Source organism: Phoca vitulina, unplaced genomic scaffold (genome assembly GCF_004348235.1).
Source record: "Phoca vitulina isolate PV1807 unplaced genomic scaffold, GSC_HSeal_1.0 scaffold4, whole genome shotgun sequence".
Lineage (NCBI taxonomy): Eukaryota > Metazoa > Chordata > Mammalia > Carnivora > Phocidae > Phoca > Phoca vitulina.
This window is the reverse complement of record NW_022589707.1, coordinates 60,236,815-60,253,566: the sequence shown is the minus strand read 5'-3', so window position 1 is coordinate 60,253,566 and position 16,752 is coordinate 60,236,815. Positions and strand designations below refer to the sequence as shown.

Below are 16,752 nucleotides of genomic sequence, written 5' to 3'. Positions count from 1 at the left end.
TTGAAATGACCAAAACAGGAACTTAAAACAACTATGATTAGTATGCTAAGGGCTCTAATGGATAAAGTAGATAGCATGCAAGGACAAATCAGCAATGTAAACAGAAAAATGGAAATTCTACGGAAGAACCAAAAGAAATACTAGAGATCAAAAACACTAAGGATAATGAAGAATGCTTTTGATGGGCTTATTAGTAGACTGGACATGACTGAGGGGAGAATCTCTGAGTTTGAGGATATATCAATAGAAATCTCCAAAACTGAAAAGCAAAGAGAAAAAGGATTGGGGGGATGGCGGAAACAGAATATCCAAGAACTGCAGTACAGCTACAAAAAGTGTAACATAGATGTAAAAGGAATACCAGAAGGAGAAGAAAAAAAGGAATAGTAGAAATTACTTGAAATAATGATTGAGAACTTCCCTCCAAACCAATGTCAGACATGAAACCACAAATCCATGAAGATAGAAAAAACCAAGCAAGATAATCAAAATCACCTTAAACATTAATGATCTAAATGCACCAATAATTAAAAGACAGAGCTTGTCAGATGCATCAAAATACAAGACCCAACTATATGCCATCTACAAAAAAAAAAAAAACACTACAAACATAAAAATACTTATAGATTAAAAGTAAATGAACAGAGGGGCAGGCACTTGGGTGGCTTAGTCAGTTAAGTGTCTGACTCTTGATTTCGGCTCAGGTCATGATCTTAAGGTCGATGGATTGAGTCCTGTGCACTCAGCCCTGCATGGGGTTCTGCGCTCAGTGCAGAGTCTGCTTGAGATCCTCTCCCTCTCCCTCTGCCCTTCCTCTTGCTCACACATGCTCTCTCTAAATAAATCTTTAAAAAACAAAAAAGGTGGGGCGCCTGGGTGGCTCAGTTGTTAAGCGTCTGACTTTGGCTCAGGTCATGGTCCCAGGGTCCTGGGATCGAGCCCCACATCGGGCTCCCTGCTAGGCAGGAAGCCTTCTTCTCCCTCTCCCACTCCCCCTGCTTGTGTTCCCTCTCTCGCTGTGTCCCTCTCTGTCAAATAAATAAAATCTTAAAAAAAATAAATAAATAAAAAATAAATAAAAAAATAAAAAACAAAAAAGGAAATGAACAGAGAAAGATAATGCCATGCACACACTAATCAAAAGACAGCAGAAATAGCTATATTAATTTCACTCAGAGCCCATTTTGAAGCAAGGAAAGTTACCAGGGATAAGGAGGGACATTATAGAATGACAAAGGGATCAATTTTCCAACAGGATATTAACAATCTTCAGTGGAACAGAATAGAAAACCTAGGAACAGACCTACATAAATACAGTCAACTGATCTTTGACAAAGGAGCAAAGACAGCCTCTTCAACAAATGGTGCTGGAACAATTAGATATCCACATGCAAAAAAAAAAAAAAAAAGACCCTAGACACAGATCTTACACCCTTCACAAAAATTAACTCAAAATGGATCAGAGACCTAAATGTAAAACTCCTAGAAGATCATAAAGGAGCAAACTTAGATGGCCTTGGGTTTGGGCACGGACTGATGCATGAAAGAACGAACTGAGAAGCTGGACTTCATTAAATTAGAAATTTCTGCTCTGCAAAAGACAATGTCAAAAAAATGAAAAGATAAGCAAAAGACTGGGATCAAGTATTTGCAAAAGAACAGCCAATTAAGAACTGCTATCCAAAATACACAAAGAACTCTTAAAACTCAACAATAAGAAAAGAAAAAAAAACCCAATGCAAAAATGGGCCAAAGACCTTAACAAAAACCTCCAAGGAGGATATATAGATAGGAAGTAAACATATGAAAAGATGCTCCACATCATCTGTCATCAGGGAAATACAAATTAAAACAGTAACAAGATACCAATACATGCCTATTAGAATGGCCAAAGTCCAGAACATTGACAACACCAAATGCTGGTGAGGATGTGCAGCAACAGGAACTCTCAGGGATTACTGATGGGAATGCAAATGGTACAGTTATTTTAGAAGACAGAATGGCAGTTTCTTACAAAATTACAATAGTCTTATCATACAACCATGAACTGAAAACTTATGTCCACACAAAACTTACTTATGAATGTTTACAGCAGCTTTATTCCTAATTATTGAAAACTGGAAGCAACCAAGGTATATTTCAGTGCATGGTTAAATAAACCATGGACATCCAGATATTGGAATATTATTCAGCACTAAAAAAAAAAAGAACTATGAGGCAACGAAAAGACATGAGGGAAACTTAAATGCATATTACTGAGTGAAAGAAGCTAATCTGAAAAGGCTACATACTGTATGACTACAACTATATGACATTCTAAAAAAGCCAAAAGTATGGTGATAGTAACAAGATCAGTGGTTGCCAGAGGTGAGGGAGTAGGGAAGGAGAATAGGCAGAATACAGGGGATGTTTAGAGCAGTGAAAATACCATGTATGATGCTATAATGGTGGATACATATCATTATACAATTTGTCCAAACCCACAGAATGTACACTACCAGAGGTGAAGCCCAGTGCAAACCAGGGACTTCGGTGATAATGACGTGTCAATGTAGGTTCATCAACTGTAACTCATGTACCATTCTGAGGGAAAATAATGGGGAGACTGTGCATGCTTAGGGATAGGTGGTATACAAGAAATCTCTGAACCTTCCTTTCAATTTTGCTGTGAACTTAAAACTACTCAAAAATATAGAGTTTATTAAAAAAAAAAAAAAAAGGATCATTAGTAGCCAGGACAATCAAGATTAACTTAATCAGGGGCACCTGCGTGGCTCAGTCGTTAAGCGTCCGCCTTCGGCTCAGGCCACCATCCCAGTGTCCTGGGATCGAGCCCCGCATCGGGCGCCCTGCTCTCCCTCCTCTCTGCTTCTCCCCCTGCCTTTCCCCCTGCTTGTGCTCTCTCTCTCTCTGTGTCACATAAATAAATAAAATCTTAAAAAAAAAAAGCCTAAGTTAGGGTAGAGTAACTGGGACACACCTGTATCACCTCCCTTTATTTTCAAAGAACCCTTGAAGCAGGTTGGATTCTTTTCCTTTACAGTTGAGAAAACTGCAAGTCAAACAGGCTGATCTACACCGAACCCCATGCCTGCTCCACAGGGCTACAACCCAGGCAGTTAGGTTACCTTAGAGCAGGGTTTCTCAATCTTGGCCCTACTGACATTTTGGGTCAGATCATTTTTTGCGATAGGGGGCTGTCTGGTGCACTGTAGGATGTTTAGCAACATCCCTGGCCACCCCCCTCCTCCCAGATGTGACAACCAAAAATGTGTCATTACCAAATATGCCCTGGGGCAGAACTATCCCACCCTGAATTGAGAACCCTTGTCTTCGATGGTGCTGCCCATTCATGCAATGCAATCACCTCTGGGAAGCCTTCCGTGTACCAGGCCCAGTGCCAGGCACTGAGGACACAATGTCAAATAAACCAGAGAACCTGCCTCACGAGGGGGATGACGGACTGACCAATGAGTGGTTGGTACAATGTGGGTGGAGATACGCGCTTCCTCAAATTAGAGTGGTGGCAGAACTAAGACTGTAATTCTGTTGGAGTCGGGGGTTGCAGAGGTAAAGTCTCTGGAGCTGTTCATTATTGATGACAGCAATTAACAGCGACCAGGTAACTTTTACTGGGTCCTTAACTCTATGCTAGGCATGGTGCTAAAAGGCTTTTTATCTGACCTCATTTAAACATCCCTAAAACTATTTAAGGTGAAGAGTCATTACTATCACCATTTTTCAGATGAGGAAACTGAGGCTATAAGACTCTTAGTCTTAAGTGAGTAGGTAAATCACAGAGCCAAAAATGACCCAAGAGCCCAGGTTGTTTTGACACCAATTATAATACCTGGAGGATGTGCCAAGAATTTGGCAAGCAGGGATGGGGACTTGAAGCTATCCTTATGAAGGGGACCACTGGACAACACTGTAGCCGAAACTAATTGAAAATAAAGTCTTTTTAATTTGGCGTTACGATACACAAGTGCCCATGGTTCAGCAGAAGGCAGACCTGCCTAATGCAGAATATTATTCTCCAGTATTACAGGCTGAACTCAGTCTTAATTTTTTTAAAAGCATCAAGGTTACAATATAATTAGGAACCAGCTGCAATTGTAATTACAGTTCCCAATATAATTTGTTACATATTAGCAAGTGTCAAATTACTACTGCTCCTTAAATGAATAAAAACTGATTGTGCTGAAGACTGGGATGTATGTTCCAGATGGGGAACAAAGGAATATAAAAAATATATGACATATTTATAAAGTGCTGAAAGGTTCTACTTAGGAGATCACAAGTTGCTGGAGCCCAGATAATGCCATAGAAAGTTAAAATGGCTTCTGAGAGAGAACAGTTAACTTAATAAATGCAGAGGAAGAGAAAGCAACAAATCAAATGACAATAGAAAAGTTGCTTCCACTAAATAATACCTTACCTGTTCAAAATTCTGCTGTGCATCAACATCATCGAACTGAAGAATAGTCAAGGACCCAGTAGGAGGCCAAAAGAAAAAGAACAGGAGCCCTCTACACAGCCAGGACTCTCATCCTAAAGAATGCATACAATGTCACTCACGTGAGCCCTCCTCTGCTCTCTCCCACAGTCCACAGACTTCTGACATTACTCTGAACAACTTCTCAGATTCCAAACCCACAGCTCACACTTCTATAAAGCTACCGACGTCACAGGCGTGGCTCTGAGCTTTGCAAACATGAGCACACCGACCCAGGAAACAAATACAACCATGCCCCTCAGGAAACTGAGGTACACGTCGAGTAACTTGCCCAGAGCCATAGTTCGAACACAGAGTCCAAGATTTCAACCATTATATTATACTGGCTTTCAGAAGAGAAGAGAGAATAGAAGATTGAAAGAGCAAGAGAACCTAGAAATTAAAAGAAAATTAAGGTGTCTTAATTGCATCAACCAATTGCAATGCTTGGGTCTTACTTAGATGACAATTTAAAAAACTATTTTAAAAAATTATAAGAAATGGGGAAATGTGTAAAGTGTGTACAGGATAGATATTTGATAATATTGAAGAATCACTGAATTTTTTTTAACATATAATATTTTGGTTGTGCATTTAAAAAAATCTCTTTTAGAGATACACACTGGTATTTACATATACAATGATATGATGTTGGGGATTTGCTTTGAAAAAATCAGGGGGATGGAAGGAGGAGCGATAGTGCGGTATAAATGAAACAATATTGGCCATAAACTGATGATTCCTAAAACTGGCTAGAAAGGACATGGGGGTTCATTATACTTTTCTATTTTTTTTTTGCACATTATGGAAAATATCCATAATGAGAAGTTTAAAAAATGCTGCAGTTCTTTCAAGACCTAAGTCAAATGCCAATTCCTCCAGGAAGATATCCTGATGGAAACCAAATTCCCCTCATGGAATGCTATTTGCCCCTATTTTATGGGCCTTGCAATTGGACATTTAAATTTTCACCCTATCCCTAACCAACAATATGACCTCCTGTGTTCTCTTTTGTTAGAGAAGTGGGGGGAGGGAGGGAAAGGATTGAATGAAAGCAGTGTAAGCTGGGGCAGAATCTAACAGTGCCTTGCTTCCCAGTTACTGGTACCCTTTCCATATTCCTATTCACAGCAGCTGAATTGATGGAGTCATTGGAGGACAGCTGAGCCCTAAGGGGAGGCTCTCCTGGACTTCTGAACTAATCGTCATCTAAACTATTTTCTCTGAAGAATCTAAGCCAGCAGAGCGTCTGGGCTGAGGGGGCAGCAGGTCATGCTGGCTGGTGATGTGGCACTAGTGAAGGTTAATGACCTCCTGGGGTTGAACAACAACAACAGAAATTAAACTGGTTCCCTACCTTTCTTCTTATATGAAAATAACTACAGATAATTAGTAAATAATTTCAAAAAGCGAGAGACTTATAAAGAGTACTAGAAAAACAACTGGTTTCTTATATAATATTAAGTGGGGAAGCCATGTTTAAACATCACAGACAGCTCAGAATCCATAAAGGAATCCATAAATGAAAAGATTAATAAATATGTAATTTTTCAAAAATGAGTATGAACCAGCTAAATATCAAACTACCACCAAAAAAAAAAAAAAAAATGTGCAACAGACAGGGCAAAGGGCCAAGGTTCTTAATTTAAAAGTGCTCTTAGAACAAATCAATGTGAAAAGACAAATAATCCAAAAGAAAACTGGACAAAGGTCAAGACCAGGCTCTTCTCAAACTACTGGTGGACACCAAAATAGGGCTATAACAAATCTCCAAGAACCACCAAAAAAGAGAACCAGGGGCTGAGCTTTTCTTTCTGGTACTGAGAGGGAGACAATGGAAAGAAGTGGAATCCTCAAACCCAAGAGTCAACATCAACCTGCAATAAAAGAAGTGTGTGAGTGCTCACAAGAAATCAAATTAGGACACAGATGCAACAGGAAGACCATGTGAAGACACAGGGAGAAAAAGGCCATCTAAGAACTAAAGAGCACATTCTAAAGCTTGTCTCACCTTGCCAACCCTGCCAACACCTTGGTCCTGGACTTCTAGCCTCTAGATTTGTGAGAATATAAATTTCTGTTGTTTAAGCCACTCTGTCTCTGGTGCTTTACTATGGCAGACCTAGCAAATTAATATAGAATCATTTAATATACACCATGCAAGTTACACCAGTTGGGCATTCTTTTATTTATTTATTTTACTGTTTCATTTATTTATTTTGGATCCAGGGTCAAGGACTGCATTTGGTTGTCAGGTCTCTTTGGAGGTCTTATAATCCAGCCTTTTCATTCCCAACATTGACATTTTTGAGGCCAGACCAGAGGTCTTACAGAAAGTCCTACTTTCTGGATTTGTCTGATTGTTTCTGATGATTAGACTCAGATTCAACATTTTTAGCAAGAATTCTCCAAAAGTCATGCATGTTATATACTTCCCACTGCACCACATCAGTGGGCTGGCAATGCTAGCTTGTTCCATTTCCTGATGATGTTAAATTGTGTCACAGATGGAAGCAGAGCCCTTCACTGTACAGGTACTTCCCACTCCACCCCACCCCCCCCAATTAGTAATTTACAAGGAGACACTCAGAGACAATGGGAATTCCAACAGTCTTTTACTGAAGAATTTTAGCATCCACTGAAGACCCTTGCCCAAATCAATTATTACCTACAGGTTGTGAAGTGATTTTTTTTTTTCCTTTTCCTTATTCTATCAAGCCTTCTACCTTTATTGGCTGGCATTCTTTGGTAAAAAAAGAGCTTTACCTCCCACTCTGTCTCACTTTGACTTTTGGGGGGATGAATACTATTCTCTCATGGAATGATAGTGTTGTTGTTGTTTTTTTAATTCAATGTGTTAGTCTATTTGCAACTGATTTGTTTTTATCATGGTAAAACATACACAAAACTTAACATTTTAACCATCTTCAAGTGTACAATTCAGTGGCATTTAGTGTATGCACAATGTTGGACAACCACCAGCACTAATCATTTCATCATTCCAAACAAACTCTATAGCCACTAATATCCAATTGATTTTAATAGCCATTATTTTTTGTAATAATTGTGACACACTCATTGTAATATGTATATGTATACATATATATGTGTGTTTAAAGAATGAAAATCATAATACACAAGAATGACTGCTAATATTAAAATTTGGCCAACTTAAATAAACCATTATGCAAAAGTTGTTGGAATAGAAAGGCAACATCCAAACCCACTGATCAAACATAACATCACAGGAACAATCAAGAATTATGTGCCCCCTGAAGTAGCACTCAGTACCAAGTACCCAATAACCTGAGAGAGGCACCCAGCACACCTTAGGAAATCCTCAAGCCAAAAACAAAAAATAAAAATTAATAAAACCCTAAGCTTGATCAAGCCTCCAGATCTAACTATCACTTGTCAAACACTGGGGAAAGAAGAACACCAGAGGGAGGCAATCAGCAAAATCCAAATTGTAGGAAAGTACAGGAAAGATGATCCAATTCCCTCATCAAATAAACTGCAAGGAAATAAAATAAAAGAGGCAGGAGAACCTATAGATTAACAGGATTTAAAAGGGAGATCAGTCAAATGCCATGTGTGGCCTGTGTCTGAATCTTGATTAGAACAAACCAACCGTAAAAACTATAAATTTAGGACATGGGATTTAACATCCTGGCAGGTGCTTCAAGGAATGGTGAAATAAAACTAAGACCCTTATACCTAAGAAGAACTAAAGAGAACTAAAAAAATAAAAATAAAAAACTTAAAAAACCTGCCAACCGATATAGAGAAATGACAAGAACACTCCTGTCTCTGACTGAGCTCTAAATTAAACAACAAACAAACAGGCTCCCTTTCTCCCTGGGAGTCACACTGTTGCCACAGCTTTATGGCAAGGAATGAGAACAGGGGTCCCATTCACAAATCACTGTGAAGGATGTCAGATGGGAACGAGCATTAGGTAGTACTGGAAAAATCAGACAACAGCCGAGACCAAGGAGGCATTAGCTGGCTAAAGAGATTAAATTTTATTCTGTAGGCAGTATGAAACTACACTGTGTAACAAGGTAAATTAAAGAAGGCAACGTCATACAGTGGTTACGTGCCTGGACTCTGGACCCAGGCTGCCTGTCTTGAAATCCTAGCTCGGCCACTTCTAAGCTGTGTGCCCTTGGACAACTCATTTAACCTCTCTGTTCGACAAGACAAACGCTGTTCAGATGAGTTTGCCCATCTGTATAATAGAGATAAGAACAGCACTTATACGTCATAGGATTGTTGAGAAGATTAAATTACTTCATGTTCACAGTGCCCAGAACAGTGCCTGACTTTGTAAGTATTAAATAAATGTAACCTGCTATTGTTGTTATTTGCATAACCTTTCTGAGCCTTAAGTTTCCTGTCAAATGAGGCTACAATACCTTCCCTGCTATGCTGTAGATGATTATAAAGATAATCATAAAGATAAGCGTGGGTCTTCATATTATCTGGTTATTTTAATCCCCGTAGACTGTGAGTTCTTGAAAACATGCCCTTAATAGCTTACTCATCTTGGTAAGCCCAGTACAGTATGAGCTGGTAGATGGTTGGTATCCACAACACACCTGAATGCATCTTCTCAAACTGTTATGTGCTGTCCACGTGAACACAGTACTGCTATTAGCATGGCAGTGCGAGCCAGTCTTAGAAGCTGCCTTTGACAGATCTGGACAGAATGGCGAGGGAAGCGAAGAAAACAGACCAGAGGCAAGACCAGCCTGGAAGCTACAGCAACGCTGTAGCTAAAAAGGAATGAAGACCTGGACATAAAGGGAAGAGACAGGACACTCTAGGGCAGAAGGGTTTACTGAACCCATCTCTCTGTCCTCTTGCAAATTCCTGCCCGAGGCCTCTCCTGGCGCCCACAACAGGTACTTAACTGAGCTCACTGGAGACTTTAACCAGTAGGAAAGTTAAGTCGCAGGCTGAAAGTGAGGAACAACCAACAAGATGAATTCAATTCTAAGTAAGCTGAGTCGGAAATACCTCTGGGGCAGCAAAGTTGAGATTTCCAACGAACAGCTGCCAATGCAAAGGCTGCTGCCTGAGAGAGCTACCTGGACTGGCTGACACGGAGCCGGCACCCTCAGAGGGACGAGGACCTCGGGACACCCACATTTCAAGGGCAAGCAGAAGGATGAAAAGAAGCCCGCAAAGGAGAATAAAGGACTAATGTGAGAGTTAAGAGGCCAACCGTGAGAGGGGACATCATGAAAGCTGACAGAAGGTGTTACAGGCACGAAGAGGTGGGACATGGGGTCCCAGGAGACCAGATGTAAGGAGGACAGGCCAACAGGTTCAGATCTGGTGACCCTGAGGAGGGAATGCCAAGAAAGAGAAGAGACACAAGTTCATTTTCAGGGACTTTGAGTATGGGTGGGTAGTCAAGAAATGGAGAAAAGTACAACCCTTGTATAATAATAATCATACATTCCCTTAAATAATAATTCAGGGATGTGCTCCAAAAATAATACCCTGACCCCAATGCAGAATCAAAATTAATCCTAAAACCCTAAAATTTATACTGGATTTTATCACTATGTAGTTAATTCTGCAAAAAGTTGAACTTACAACCAATTCAAAAGGTGCTGCACCCCTGGCTTAGGAAGGCAGCTACATTTAATTACACAGTAATGAGAGTTCCAGACCAATACTTTAAACTTTAATGTGCATACAGTCCCCTGGGGATCTGGTTAAAATGCAGATTCTGATGCGACAGAATCTTTGGCCTGGGCTGCATCCAAAAATGCTGCAATTCTAACAAGCTCCCAAGTAAACCAATGCTGCTGGTCCATGGACCAAAACTTCCGATAGCGAGGCTCCAGGAAGACCACTCAGAGAATCTGGCTAAGCAGCCACACCGGCTAGCTATTATGGTGAACAGTGAATGGATCACAAGCTTAAGAAAAGCACAAAAAGTTTTGTTTTGTTTTAAGATTTTACTGATTTATTTGACAGGGAGAGACACAGCGAGAGAGGCAACACAAGCGGGGGGAGTGGGAGAGGGAGAAGCACGCTTCCCGCAGAGCAGGGAGCCTGATGCGGGGCTCGATCCCAGGACCCTGTGATCACGACCTGAGCCAAAGGCAGACGCTCAACGACTGAGCCACCCAGGCGCCCCAAGAAAAGCACACTATGTTTTGTTCGGGTAAGTCAAATAATGTCTATGTCCCCCAGTTCTCAGTTAGGTAGAAATGTCCCACAGCCCGCAAAGACATCTCTTGGCCATCCTATAGCACTTTCTAATTCCCAAAGTGTTTTGCACACGTTATACTGCATTTGCTCATCACACGTCACAGACAGTCCCTGCTTTCCATAGGGTGATACTAAGCACCTAGAGAAGTTAGACTCGTCCACGTTGGCACCATCAGCGGAAGCAGCAGGCATGTAACCCACTCCTGCCTGGCTAGCTCCTCACTAAACCAGAGCTACTTAAAAATAAACAAAATATTCTTCGCAGCCTCTTCCCACTTAAGTCATCAATTCTGAGCTCCTCTGCAGCTCAACCTACCACTGTAACCAGACCCAGACATATGAGAATCACAAGTCTAACTTGGAAAAACGTCTAAATAGGCATCTGGGGCTTCAAGGCTGTTCAAATCAGGCTTATGATGGGGTTCAGGACACGCACCAAATGCAGCACCTTGGCATATGGAATGTCTGAAGCCAAAGGGGTCTGAGAAAACAGCAGAAGCAGGAAGGTCACTCTGACCTCCTCTCCCACAACCCTCTTTCCTGAAATCGGTCATGTAACTCCCATGTGAAGGGTACCCTCCCTGTACCAGGAGGAGGAAAGACATTCTTATCACCAGAGATGGGGATCTGGGGACCCAGACGGCTGTACAAGCAAACCTCGTTAAACTAACCTTTGTCTTCTAGTTACTTCTTCATCATTTACTACTCCTGGCCCAAACCCCTTCATCTCAATTCTTTACAAATCCACTTTCTTTGTCTAAAAGGAATAAAAGTTTCCTGCCCTGGTCACTTCTCTGGGTCTTCATTCTCTTGTGATGACTCCCATGTACTAGTAAAAATTCAATAAAATTTGTATGCTTTCCTCCTGTCAATTTGTTTTTGTCAATTTAATTTTCAAATCCAGCCAGGGACCCCTAGGAGGGTCCAGAAAAACTTTTTCCTCCTCTACACTCACTTATACAATTTTCTTACAAATTGTACTGCGCTAGTCTTATGCAAAAGACATTTTACCACAGAACGGTAAGTGTATCTTGAAATATCTGACTCTTATATCAAGTCAACAATTTTCATGGATAACATGTGGAAACTGTGACTACATGTGGAAATCAAGACAAAGCTACCAGCCTAATAACAGTCATTAAATAGAGTGGTTTATTTAGGTTAAATTACTAAGAATTTCAACACTGCCAACTCTGCTATGTTGTCAGCACCTAAAGTCAAAAGGAACCATCCGGGCTTATTTTCACTCACGCAACTGCACAGCAAATTTCCAAAGGAAATGGTTAAGTATGAGTACTCTATCTTGTAAACGTTTCCAATCAACAAACCAGACCACCACGCTACAAATCAACCACTGGGAATAATTCTGAGGTAACAGACCAGAGCCACCATTAATTGGGCCGATTTAACCCAACAAGAGGGTCTGGTTAAACAGGGCCCGCTCAGTTGCTGTTAAAGACATTGCTAAGGGAATTCTGTCACTGCGGAGAGGGCACAGCCCCCTTAAGCCCCAGCAAAACCAACACGCATCTGCAGAGTCACACATTCCTCTGTTCCAAGACCCACTGGAAGGCATCATGGCAGGAAGGATGGGTGCTTATGAAGCAGCAAATGCTGAGCAAGGAGGGTTGGAAGAAACCGTGCTCAGCAGGCCTCATCCTCATAGCGGAAAACTTAGGGTGGAATGATTCCCTTTAAGAACAGAACAAAAGCAGAGGCTTGACTAGGACAAAAGGTCAAAGGAGCAGGAGTCAGAGCCCCTCCAGCAATCTTATAAAGAACTCCATAACCAAAAAGACCTGCTCCCTAGTTTGTTTAGATGTTTTATTGTGGCTTTCAACCCTTCCCACCACCCCCACCCCCCAGTTCTCTACTGACTGACCAACACTTAGAAGAGGTGTGGCCTAACTGGGGAACACCCACAGCACAGGGGCCCCAAACAAGGTAGGCCAGGGAAAAGGCTACCAGACCAAGGTTACTCTGTAACATTTCTCTACCTTTCACTTGCTGTTTCTTATCACTGGAATGGGTCTTCCCTCTTCTCCCCAACCATTCCTGCTGAAATACCACCTCGGTCGTCCACAGAAATGGTCTCCTTCCCTGATGCCCCCATAGCCCTTATTATGGCACTAACCCTACTTAGGGCATTTCCATGAGAAGAGTCAGCCTGTACTATGGTTGTGGTCTTCTTGAAGGCCCAAAGGGAGGCCAATTCATTTTCATATCCTGTTTAGCCCCATTTGGAACATTAGAAAGAACACAATATGATCATAGCAACAACTCATCCAAGAATGGAGTATCAATACTAAGTGTACTAGTCCTACAGACCAAATTTTCATTATTATTAATGCTTTAATTTGTCTCCAAATTTATTTCTTTTAGTTCTAGGCTAATTTTACACAAATTATTGGTCCATGTCCAGTTTTGATCTGAACATCTCTGAACTTGAGTGAGCATTCTCTAACTCTTAACAGTTTCATTTAGTTTCATTTCATCGTTACTAATGTACAAACTCAACCAATGATGAAGAAGGAATGTTCGCTACAACCAAACTGGGGGGCGCGGTGGGGGGGGGGGGTGTGAAGGGGAAGGAAATGTTTTTCCCCTCTATTACTACTTTTTAAAAATGCATTTTTTGAGGACTTGCATGAAATATAATTTTAAAAACTCATCTGCATTTTAACACATGCGGAGCTTGGAAGTTTTTAAAAGAAATCCTGAAAACAACAGAAATAGTACAGGCAGACCACTTACCATTTACCATATAGCCAGGGAACCCATAAGGATTATTTTTACAAAAGTAGGCAGAACAAGAGAATGGAAGCTTTTTGAGTTTGTCTCAAAATACTAAGAGTTAGATCAAGGTTACATCGTGAAAAAACAAGTACCTTTTGCATTGTACTGGATTTAAAAGGGTTAATGCAGTTTCCAAAAATGAATACCAGGGATCCTCAAAGAATCTACCTAAAATAGTTATCTCTACCCATATGTTCTCTCACACACACACACACACACACACACACATAAATACACTCATGCACACACCCAAGAGCACACTCCTGAGAATGGAACTCAAGAGTAATTACAGAAAAGAAAAAGGCCACTTAGGCCAGGTAGTCTAGGAACATGAAGAAGTCTGCAGATTTGGGGAGCCTGGAGAAACTTAAGTCATAGAACAGCATTTAAATATATTTGTCTGCTTACAATTTCCATTGCAAATGTGATTAGTTTGCTTGAATAAATAGGAATATGATGTGTTGGCCATGTTTTCCTCTTGAGGGTTATCACAGAGTTTTGATTAAGGACAAATGTTTCAAATGTTGGGTATATTTAAGTTCACTGCACTTAAAATGAACTAAGAAGTTGTATAGGCTTGATTAAAGGGCTGCCTTCGTGAACTTAAATTAAAAGCTATAAATTCCAATGATTCAAGTGATTGGGACTAAATATGGTATTCTGTCAGAAAAGTTGAAATGGAGTCCAAAGAGACTGAAATGGTGTCCAGGTTTCAAAAAACGGTGAAAGAGGAAAGGTCAAGCTGTCGGAGTTGCCTTTCCTCTGGGTTAGTGAATGATTCACATTACGCAGAATTCCTTTTAAGTAAAACATCACAAGAGTTACAGGCTCCCAGAACAATCTGTTTTGTCATTTCTAAAAAGAAGCCTCCCAAACGCTCAGAGGCCGGTATGTAAGTGTTGTCAGATGGGGAGAGGAGGTTGAAGGATGAGAAGTGGGGGTGGGATAGTGGTCCTCTGGAGTTTTTACACACACGCGCACACAAGCCAACTATTCCGAGCAGCCTCCAAAACGGAAGTCAAGGTGACTTCCCCACCGCGGGAGGGCGGGGCCTTTGAAACCTAATAGGATCAGGCTTCAGCCCGGGCTGTCGGGAAGAAGCCCCAGTCAACAACAACCGGGGTCAGAAGCAGGTGCGCTCTAGGGTGGCCGAGGGGCTCTGATGACCCCGGGCCCGCCGGGCTTCTCCAGGCCGACCTTGGCTCAGCCCGCAGGGCGCCAACCAGGCACCGACTCCCCTCCCGGGCCAAGTGGGAGGGTTCAGCCGGCAAAGTTTCCTACCGCAAGGTCGGGCCTCCGTCCCCGCACAGGCCACATGTGCTGCCCGGAAGGAGCGGTCACCTCCCTTCTCCCACTGATGCAAGGTGGAACAGCTGCCCCGCGCCCCTCTCTTTGTTTTCCACGTTGCACCAACTCGGCACGTGAACGCCTGAGGCTCCCGAGCCCCGGGGTCCCGGCTGGCCGGCACGCGCGCCCCGGGGCAACGGGCCGACGCTTACCTTGGCGGCCGCCATGCTTCGCCCCGGGTGCGGGCGGTTGCAGGACCCTCTCGGCGGCTCACTTCCCGTCCGGGCGGCAGCGAGGATGGCGATACAGCCCGGCAGCGTGCGCGCCCGGCCTGCCTCCCCACGCCCTCCCGCCGGCGCGGGTCATGCGGGCGCCGCCAGCCCATTGGCTGCGCCCGGCCCGGGCCGGCGGGGCGCGCGTGATCCGACGGCCTCTGCCCTGCGGCCGGGGCGGGCCCGGGTCCGGGGGCGGTGGACGCGGCGCGCGCACGTGACGCCCGCTTTGCTGTCCAGCGGCGGCCACCTCGGTGGCCAGGGTTCAGGGGCTCACGCGTGGCGGGAGCCGCCGTCCTGGGGGTAGGTGACCTGAGGAGGGAAGCTGCGACTTCGACCGGGGCCGGCGGTACCAGGGGCTGCTCCAGGGCGGGTAGACCCGCAAGGAGGGGCACGCAGCCTGAGGAAGTTGAGAACTCCACTAGGTACTGTTAAGCCCGATTTTCCATGTCGGTTCGCCTGGGAACGGGCTCCACTCTGCACCATCCTAGAATGTATCCAAAGGCATTGGCCAGTTAAGGGAAGATAGCAAGTATCACTGGCGAATCTACTCTGAGGCCAAATCTGTAAACTCTAAGTACCAAACAGGTATATATAGTGCAGAACGTAATATTTGTGAGGCTACTTCATTTCAGCCCTGGGTATTAGGATGGTAGAGGTCAAAGATTCCGCCCCCCCACCCCCCCGAATATAGGCCCTGCTAAAATAAATAGGTCAAAATTTTAATGGAAAAATTAAATATATAACCTCCGGAGATCTTAGTCCTTTTTATCAAAATTCCATTCGTCTCTGCCATGAAAATTTATAATTAAGGCAACGGTGGTCAGAGAAAAGGGCTTTAAATGTTTTGTGGCTTATGGATATAATCTTTCAGCAAAAGTGTTTATTACTGGGGCGCCTGGGTGGCTCAGTCGTTAAGCGTCTGCCTTCCGCTCAGGTCATGATCCCAGGGTCCTGGGATCGAGCCCGGCATCGGGCTCCCTGCTCCGCGGGAAGCCTGCTTCTCCCTCTCCCACTCCCCCTGCTTGTATTCCCTCTCTCGCTGTGTCTCTCTCTGTCCAATAAATAAATAAAATCTTTAAAAAAAAAAAAAGTGTTTATTACTAATTATTTTAATTAATCAACACCAATTGTGTGCCTACATGTGCCAGACACTGTGCTATATACGGGGAACACCAAAATGACTTGAAAGATGGTCCCAGCCCTTAAAGAGCTTAAGTGCTAGTGAGGAGGCAGACACATAAATAGTTAACTTCTATATAAATAACCTGTTAAGGCAACAACCTGTTCCCAGGGTGCTATGGGAACACTGAGGACTCTGAAAGTGAAAGTACCTTAGGGGAGATGATACCTAAGCTGAATGCAGAAAAATGGCTGTGTATTAGTTCAGTGAAATGGAGGGGAAGGGTTTTCCAGCCAGAGAAAAGGAGAGGCAGGAGGGCCAGAAATGGCTGGAGAACCACAGCAAGTTATGAAAGTAGTTGGTCATGAAAGATGACTTGAGCTGTGGCACTGGTGGATGGAGGGTCTGTGTGGACAGGTAGGGACCATGTCATGGAAGGTGTTGGGTGCCATGCTGAAGGGTGTGCACCGTAATTGAAGGGCTTTAGAGCTGGAAGTAGCGTGGGAAGTTTTACAATATAGATGGATCATTCTGCTTGCAGCATGGAA

At 43.0% G+C, this 16,752-nt stretch overlaps 1 protein-coding gene across 1 annotated transcript in view; it reads right to left on the bottom strand.

Annotated features, from left to right (window-relative positions):
• Window positions 1-15,201, bottom strand: part of SLC25A13 (solute carrier family 25 member 13) — a 182,671-nt gene extending 167,470 nt beyond the window's left edge. The window contains exon 1 of the mRNA XM_032402087.1: window positions 15,022-15,201. Within this exon, the coding sequence (XP_032257978.1) occupies window positions 15,022-15,036 (15 nt within the window). The 5' untranslated portion in view covers window positions 15,037-15,201. The remainder of the gene's footprint in view (window positions 1-15,021) is intronic.
• Between the last annotated feature and the right edge of the window lie 1,551 nt (window positions 15,202-16,752).